Below are 8373 nucleotides of genomic sequence, written 5' to 3' on the forward strand. Positions count from 1 at the left end.
TTTGAGACTTAAAAAAATTGTATTTACATAAGACTCTAAATAGTAGGACACATAAATATTAAAAATAATTTCTAACAGAATGTAATTCAAAGAACGAAATTAACAACAACTAATAAAAGAGCAGATAAGGAGACGAATGACGTCATTGCTGATCCTGGTAAAGCAGGTGTTGTTGGTTCAACGACAGGTGGCGCTGTGACTGTAGATACGGTCGTGACAGGAGCTCTTGTAGTCGTAGTGAGCACAATTGGGGAATCACCATTAACGAAGTAGTTGTTGAAATCACTGGTTACTCTCGCCGCCCAGCGAATGCTTTCTCTTGAAGCTTCCGCACCATTGTACACGCTCTGGTAATCGTCTCCCAAGGCTACACGGTTCTGGTTCGCCCAATTTTGGAACTAAAACAGCATTGTTATACATTAATATTATCTCAATCACTAATCACTATAGTTTGTCTGTTATTATAATGTCTTGAGTGTAAAATGCAACATGAACATATGAGAATAAGTGAATTAACAATAATTACCTCTACGATTTCAGCTTCAGTTCTAAGTCTTGAAGAGATGTATGACAAAGGAATGGAAGCAGATCCAAAACTGTAAGAAATAAAAGAATAAGAAAATTTTAAAACATATTGTGCGCAGACCAGCAATTTAAAACTTTCAAATAATACTTACGCATTGATGACGGTCTGGAGATTGTTTCTGATGAAAGTAAAAACGATTTGAGTATTGCCCTCATTGCCTGAGGTGGCAGCATTCCACGCTGTCGTGTAATCTTGGGGACGTACTATGAAGTTGTCTTGTACAATAGCAGTCAAGAGTCTGAAGAAAAAAATATGAACATTAACACAGCTAAGAGCTAACATCAGTTAATACACGCTATCCTAACATCAACAGAACTCTAGATTTTTGTAAACTTATGCCTAACCTTTGCATGACTTTTTTAAACACTTTTAAATGCAGGCTGATTTGATTCTAGTTTTAAATTGTGTGTCCTTTCTCTTAAGAGAAACTTTATATTTATTATTTCAGTTCTTTTGTATGGCTTTATTTTCGACTTACGTGTTGAGGGAGGCAGCATGTGGAGTACAACCTAAGACGGAAAGAAGCAATATTTTCTCTGTGTAGACGTTGTGGTTCTGGAAACGGGTCCAGAGGAAGTTAAAGTCGGCCTGGGTGCCATCGCGTAGGGCGTTGCAGTACACCCAGTTACGGCTGTTTACTGGAACCCTGAAGTAAACACATCGATCAAAAAACAATAGTCAAAAAGGATGGAAAATTATATTTTGGAACACAGACCTAGAATCAAGATTTTCAAATGTTTAGAATGAATTATCAAGTTCCGTCCAAATACTTACTCTATACCATTATTAATCAGAGAACGGAATTGTGTGTTAGCGGCAGTTCTGCACTCCTGCACATTCATTGCACATAGCACAGGAGCCAGTTGGTATCGAAGGTAGGAGCGCATGAACGACTCGTTTGCTTGAGGGTAGTAGGTCAGACTTCTGATCGCTGTAGCGGACCATCTCACCATCAAAGCCTGCAAACACATTAACAATGACTTCTAGATCGGGTACATTCAAAAGTTCTACTGTCACAATTATAACAAAAGTCAAAAACAAGAAGCTCAACTTCCTGTTCAATACATACAGTATGAAACGACAACTTACCTCCGTTTGAGCCAGCAATGGTGTGCCCCTAAACCTGTTCCTAATCCAATTGAATCCAGTGAGGGCGGCAACCCATGGAGTGTATTCTGTCTCGTTCTCCAAGAAGGAGAGAATGTTAAAGGCCTGGGTGTAGTTCATAAGACCAGAGCGGGCAAATTGGAATACGTCATTCACGATCTGAAAACGAACTTGATTATAATATGGACAGGCTAACAAAAAGAACATAAATTTACGATAATTTCACTAATGAAGTCTGATTGTACACAGATAATGGACTTTAAATACCTGAGCTCTGTTATATTCGTGGATCTGAAGCCTGTCTGGTCCTCTCAAAGCAAGCGTAATGAGATTCCAAGTGTAATCATCGTAAAGAACTCTGTAGAAACCTACAAAAGTTAAATAGAAACATTAAATTTCAATGTACCAAGTCCAAGATAGAAAAAAGAAGTCTAGTGAACGTTATATACCTGTTTGCTGTTTATTGAATATAACCCATTCATCACCAGTGGAGTTTCGGTTGATGATAGTAACAGCCTTGCGAATAATATGTGTTGGTTTGGTATTAATAAAGTCACGGTTGCTGGCAGTCGCAAAGGTGATGGGTATAATCCAATTGGTGTTAACAGAAGAATAGCCAGTGTTTATGTTGAAACGGCGCTAGAAAGTAAATTCAAAATTAAAAACTACGTCATCTGATTGACTTCAGCTACTTGTATGTTATAAGTAAGTTTAGTAGACATCGACATACATCTTACAAAATTTTTATAATATAAATTTGAAAATGACACCAAGTAGATGAAAAATAAGTAATTAAAAATAAGCATGAATTCTTTCAATAAACAATACCTGAATGATTGTCATGTCACCGTTCTGATGATTAACAGTCACAAGTAAAACTGGATGACCAGACTGTTCAGTCCAGCTTTCGTAATATTCGATAAAGTTGAAATCAGTTCCATAAGCTGCCAATGAACCAGATGATATACCGACTGATTCCAAGTTACGGAACAAGTCTATTGGTTGAGCAGTTGAATATGCCCTGTGTAAAAAATGATCCATAAATATTAATTCTATAATTTAAAAATATACACATGATAAAATTCAGACTGGGACGGCCAAATGACTTACTTCTCTACCAAATAGTTGCGTAGACCTTCTCTGTGGACGTCAAATCCAAGGAAATGTTCCGTCATTCTGATGACAGCTGCACCTTTATTGTATGAGATTGTTGAGAACATAGTTCTGACAGCAACCGCACTTCCTATTCCAGGAGTTGTAAGTGGGTGAGGATTGTCGGCAGCATCAGCGAGCAACGCCGTGTGTACTTGCTCTGTTATAAACCTAGTACCTAGACCCATGTAATCTTCAACCTGGAATGAAATGACTTGTTCAAAAGTAACTGAAAAGCTTCTGTATTGTACATTTTATTGAATTGATATTACGTACCCAGTCAGTAAGGAAATACTGGTAGTATCTGGCGAAACCTTCGTTCAGCCATAGCACGCCCCACCATTCGCAAGTTACCAAGTTACCAAACCACATGTGCGCGATTTCGTGGGAAAGGATGTATGCGATCAATTGCTTGTAGTAGTCATTGGTATGCGCAGGATCGTACATCAAATAAGCCTCCCTGTTAGAAACAAACATCTTAATGTTTGCACAGATAACTTTCAAGATAATAGGATTCTTCCCAACCGTCACCCCGCTCTGTCCTCACGTGGAGATAGATAAGAATAAAAAGTTTCATCCGTCCCACCTTTTACGACAAGGGGACGGTTGAAACTTATTTTATTTCATAAGGTTTTCATCTGTCACTTTATTAGTGATGATGGGACTAAAATGTGGGACGGATGAAACTTTTTAATCTCACGTGGGGCCAGAGCGGGTGTCGGTTCGGAATAAACTGATAATCAGGCATTTTACGCTCTGTAAATTTACCTGTAAGTTAGCAGTCCCCAGTTCTCCATAGCACCCGCCGAAAAATCTGGTATAGACGCTTGAGTCATCTTTAGGTAAGGATTCATTGACCTAAAGTTCAATGCGGTGTGGTTGTTCATCTCAGCTAGAAGTTCTTGTCCAACGTCAAATGCATATTGACCCTGGTTAGCTTCAATGGCTCCCTGTCTTGCGATTACCTCGTAAGTTAAATTACCGTTCTCTAAGACTGACAAAGAATGGTATTCGGCAACAATTAAAGCTAAGAGGTATGTAGACATCACGGGAGTTTGGTAATATATGTCATCCTGATACAACCTACGAAGGAAATAGAAAGTTTTTATAGAGGTAAAATTTATATGTATTCAAATTCAATAAAAATCTTTGGAATATGGTTCACTGCAATGGATTTCATCGAATGCTTACGTGTTCGGGCTATTGACAGTCTGTCTGATCCTAGTACAAGACCAACTCCTGTGGGTCACGGGACGTCTGATAGTAATATTGAAGGTAGCCTTGAAACTAGGCTCATCGTAGCATGGCATTGCGAAACGGGCTGCTGTTGCTTGAAACTGTGTAGTTGCCATCCACCTACGAGTATAACGTCATGTTTATTATCGCATTTACAATGTGCTGTTTAACTAAGTATAAAGATCGTTTACCTTATTGGATCCGTACTTCTGTTTTTGAACCAACTTCTGTATATTCCGTACATGTCATTCCTCAAAGGTGCTCCAAAAGCAATCGACAATGTATATCTAACAGGATTTGTCGGATTGTATTGCAGTGCACTGTTAGTTAGACTAATTCGCAAGAAATGGTACACGGAATTTAACGAGTACGTGGTAGGCTGTATAACATTGTTCAGCCTCAACACCAAAGACGAGATGGTCAAGTCGTGTCCATGAATTACAATTTCATTTACATTCGCTTGAGTTGCTGTAAGGGTGATGTCAACTGTTCCCTCGAATGTTAGGTTTGTGGTATCCACGACCCATAGTACAACGTAATTCTCCGGTCTAGTTGTGTTGGGAAGACGATAGGCGCTAGCATCGATATTTCTCTCGTCGATAGCTACCTCGTTTGAGGCATCAACATTCTCAAATATTTCGCCTTTTAACCTTTCATCGCCGAATATCGTCGATCTTGATACCGGAGGAGATTGTGGAATAGCATGGGCTACAAGGCAGGATGCCAACAGGACTAATAATTTTAGTGTCGCCATCTAGAAAAATAACGAATTTTTAATTAATGGCTTATTGACTGGCTTTGTCTACCTCATTTCAAAAATAGGATACGTTTTTTATTTGAGACTTTTTATTGTTTTATTTTTTCTTATGATAAGCGAGAATAAAGCTAAAATACATTATTTATTGATATAAGTACCTAATGATACAATAAAGATTACTCAATACGGATAATTTACCAAATAATGATAATTCTGCGTACTTGTTAAGTACATGATGAATATATTTTCTATCAGGTTTTATCTTTGATAAAATTAATCATTGTGAGCTCGTTACCTACAATTACCAGTAAACAGCGGCCTTGAGAGCTAACATAATAAAACATGTAGCTTGAGTTATTGTTAATAATAACGTTTAATAACTAATTCACTTTTATCATCATCATTATTGTCCCCTTTCCAATAAAGTATGCGAAAGAGACGAGGATTTGGACGGAGAGAGGATGGAACGAGACTTAGACAGAATTCAATTCGAATAATTCCATAATCACAACAGGTAATATTATGTTTCTTAAAATTAGTTACTTTGCTAATCTCCAAGTACTTTTCAAAGTGTTCAAAAGTTTCACATTTAAAAAGTTAAAAAGTGCAATGTAAGCTCTACAATAAAATAAAAATGCAATATTGAAAACAGCGCCATCTAGTATAACACTTTTAAAAATATTTAAGACATCTAGATTTTCTTTTTTAAAAAATGCTGTATATTTCTATTCCGACACTACAATTTAGTTCAATCCAATTTCAGTAAAAAATATTTAAAAATACGGAATACTTTAATTAACCATTCATTCGTATTACGATTTTTTTGTATATTGTGTGCTATTTGAATTATACGATAATGTAGCTGTTGCCCGCGACTTCGTACTCATAGTATTAAAGAAACCACGTATCCTACAAAAACCGTAACTATTTCCGGTATCAAAACTAACATACGAGTTCTTTCAAACTATACATTTATGTCTAATTTCATCAAGATCCATTCAGTAATTTAGGCTACAAACTAACAAATATCAATCTAAACTTTAGCATTTACATTATTAGTAAAATTAGGTTTTACTTACAGTAAGGCTGTCAGCAACTACCTATCGGGACAACCTTCCCGCCACTGGATTATAATCAAAATTTATTTGAAATATACTAACTGATTCCATAATCAATAATGGCGGGCGGATATCTATTGAAATGATATAGTAATCGGTTTTTTGGTTTAATTATCTGAATACGATAAAGTCAAGATAGTGACTAATCTATTCATGATATTTAGACGAAATATGACAATGATGAACGTTTAAAATACATTGTTTAATTTGATCGTACGTATGAACTAGAAAAAGGAAATTTACGCAGCAATTATATTTTAACAGTGGTAGTGCCCGCTTTAACATCTTAGCACGAATGGGCCGGCACGCCCGGTGTAATACCACGACCACACAGAAGACAGGCGTGAAATGGGAGCAATTCCGTGTTTCGTCTGATGAGTGTGGTGCCGGAGGCCTAATTTAAGTCCCTTTCTCTTTACCACCCTTTTCTTATAAGGAGAGGTTGGAAAGAGGAAGTGGATTTCACGGTGGAGGAGATGCATAGGAAGGGGAAATATCCTCTTTCTGTGCGTCTCCTCCTCCGTCGTATAAGGGTAGGCAACGCATCTGCAATTGCGGATGTCTATGGGCAGCGGTCGCTTCGCCATTTTGGCGGTTTCAGGTGGCCGCTAGCTCGTTTGCCACCTAATGTTATAAAAAAAAAAAGCAATATAATTAAGAGTGTTTAGTCGCGCTTTGATTCCTATGAGCTCATATGGAGACGCCCAGGCCACTCGGTTTTTAGTTGTGCAACTAAACAATTGAATTGGCTAAGAAACAATCGGCAAATCGCACAACATTTGTGCGATAGTTTAGTCAATGGTGTGCGCCCGCTTTATTATTTTACTGGGTCTTCATTTATATACTAGTTTTTGCCTGCGACTTTATCCGCGCTGCATTAAAAAAAAACTTAGTAAATAGCCTATGACCAGACTATTTTCAATATCTATGCCAAATTTCATAAAAATCCATTCTGGTGATAAGAAACATTCATAGTATGATGTGTACATCTCTTTGATTTGGACCTAAAAACCTTGGTAAATTTTTAAGTGAGGTCGTTTTAATAATGTTGGTTTAAAGACAAAATAAAAAAGTAACTTATATCAAAATGTTGAGGAAATGATATTTAAATTTGTAAGTGTTTAAAATGATAAGGCCAAGATTAAACTCCAAATTCCATTAAAATGTCGATGTCTGTCAGATTGTTAGCGGCGCTTAGGAAGAAAATGTTTAAATTCCTTTACGTCTTAGGACGATAATAAATCATGCATAATTTGTTTGGATTTTATCTAATATATATTTATCTTACTAATATTACGAATGCGAAAGTTTAGATGGATGTTTGTTAGAGTTTGTAGCCTAAACGGCTGAATCAATCTTGATGAAATTTGGCATAGGTGTAGAGGATAGTCTGGAGGAACACATATGCTACTTTATTTTGTTTTTTAATATCAGGAGGACGGAGTCGCGGGCGAAAGCTACTATTGGCATAAATGAATTATGAAGGTCATTGTTAAAAAACCCAAAGCCATCTAAATTTTCTAAATCTTTATTACATCCAATTGTTTTCCCGATAATTGGAATAGAAATTATCTCATCAACAATAAATTATGGTAGTCTTTTTTTTCTAATTTAATGACTTTCTTTATCCATGTCCAGTATTAAAGTCATTTGCTGATATTGTTATTTATTAGATCAATTTGTATTCACATTAACGTAGAATTTCATTGCTGTAACATTTGTCGGGGGCATTTCCAAAAGATGACCTAAGTTTGATGAAGAGAGGAACTGGTATTAAGATAGGCTTATTCGAAATCGTTTTTATTTTACATTTGTATATTGAAAGGGAGGCAGTAGCCCGTCTACCCCCGCCCCCAACACCTGTGCAATTGTCTTTATTAGAAGTTGGTAAACGAACAAGCGGCCACCTGAATCCGTCGAAATGAAGAAGTGACCACTGCCTATAGACTATTGCATATACAGGATATTTTCCCGTTTTATGTTTCTTCTTTACCGCCAAAACCACTCTCTTCTCAACATTTCCTCTTAATAAATGGATGAAATTGGAACGGGACTGAAATTAGGCCCCCGACAGACTGTACTCTCATCTTTTCCTTACATTTATAATAAAACAAAGACAATAGAATCAAGTCTCTACGCTTCTTTTGCATTCTAATTCTGTCGACTTAGATACCATAATCCAATCGATTTGTACTTTTGTATGTATTGAAATAATTCAAAAACTACTCTGCCGATTTTAAAAATTCTTTCACCTTTAGAAAGGTCATTTATCCGTGAGTAATATAAGCTATGTTTTTTATTAATTCTACGCGGGCGAATATACGAGCAACAGCTAGTTAATATATTTTTAAATTCTCATGATGCTAGTAACTAACTAGGAATAAAAACACAAATGTAATTCATATCGTTTATTTTTA

At 36.5% G+C, this 8373-nt stretch overlaps 1 protein-coding gene across 1 annotated transcript; it reads right to left on the reverse strand.

The window, feature by feature from the left end:
• Positions 1–6017, reverse strand: LOC106106046 (membrane alanyl aminopeptidase-like). Its single transcript, XM_013286573.1, has 15 exons — positions 5918–6017; positions 4273–4835; positions 4037–4201; positions 3614–3928; positions 3122–3305; positions 2804–3045; positions 2522–2714; positions 2143–2332; positions 1961–2061; positions 1676–1852; positions 1361–1545; positions 1065–1232; positions 678–824; positions 527–596; positions 1–398 (listed from the first exon to the last, which is right to left on the reverse strand). The coding sequence occupies exons 2-15, from the start codon at positions 4833–4835 to the stop codon at positions 87–89; spliced, it is 3012 nt and encodes a 1003-aa protein (XP_013142027.1). The 5' UTR covers positions 5918–6017; the 3' UTR covers positions 1–86.
• Between the last annotated feature and the right edge of the window lie 2356 nt (positions 6018–8373).

Source organism: Papilio polytes, unplaced genomic scaffold (assembly GCF_000836215.1).
Source record: "Papilio polytes unplaced genomic scaffold, Ppol_1.0 DF822511.1, whole genome shotgun sequence".
Lineage (NCBI taxonomy): Eukaryota > Metazoa > Arthropoda > Insecta > Lepidoptera > Papilionidae > Papilio > Papilio polytes.

Bases quoted from the DNA above. Each gene is read 5' to 3' on its own strand.
- LOC106106046 (XM_013286573.1), bottom strand. From the start codon at position 4,835: ATGGCGACACTAAAATTATTAGTCCTGTTGGCATCCTGCCTTGTAGCC. The intron at 3,929-4,036 runs GTAAGCATTCGA...TTTCCTTCGTAG, and splicing joins ACTGTCAATAGCCCGAACAC to GTTGTATCAGGATGACATAT. The intron at 1,233-1,360 runs GTAAGTATTTGG...TGTTTACTTCAG, and splicing joins CTGATTAATAATGGTATAGA to GGTTCCAGTAAACAGCCGTA.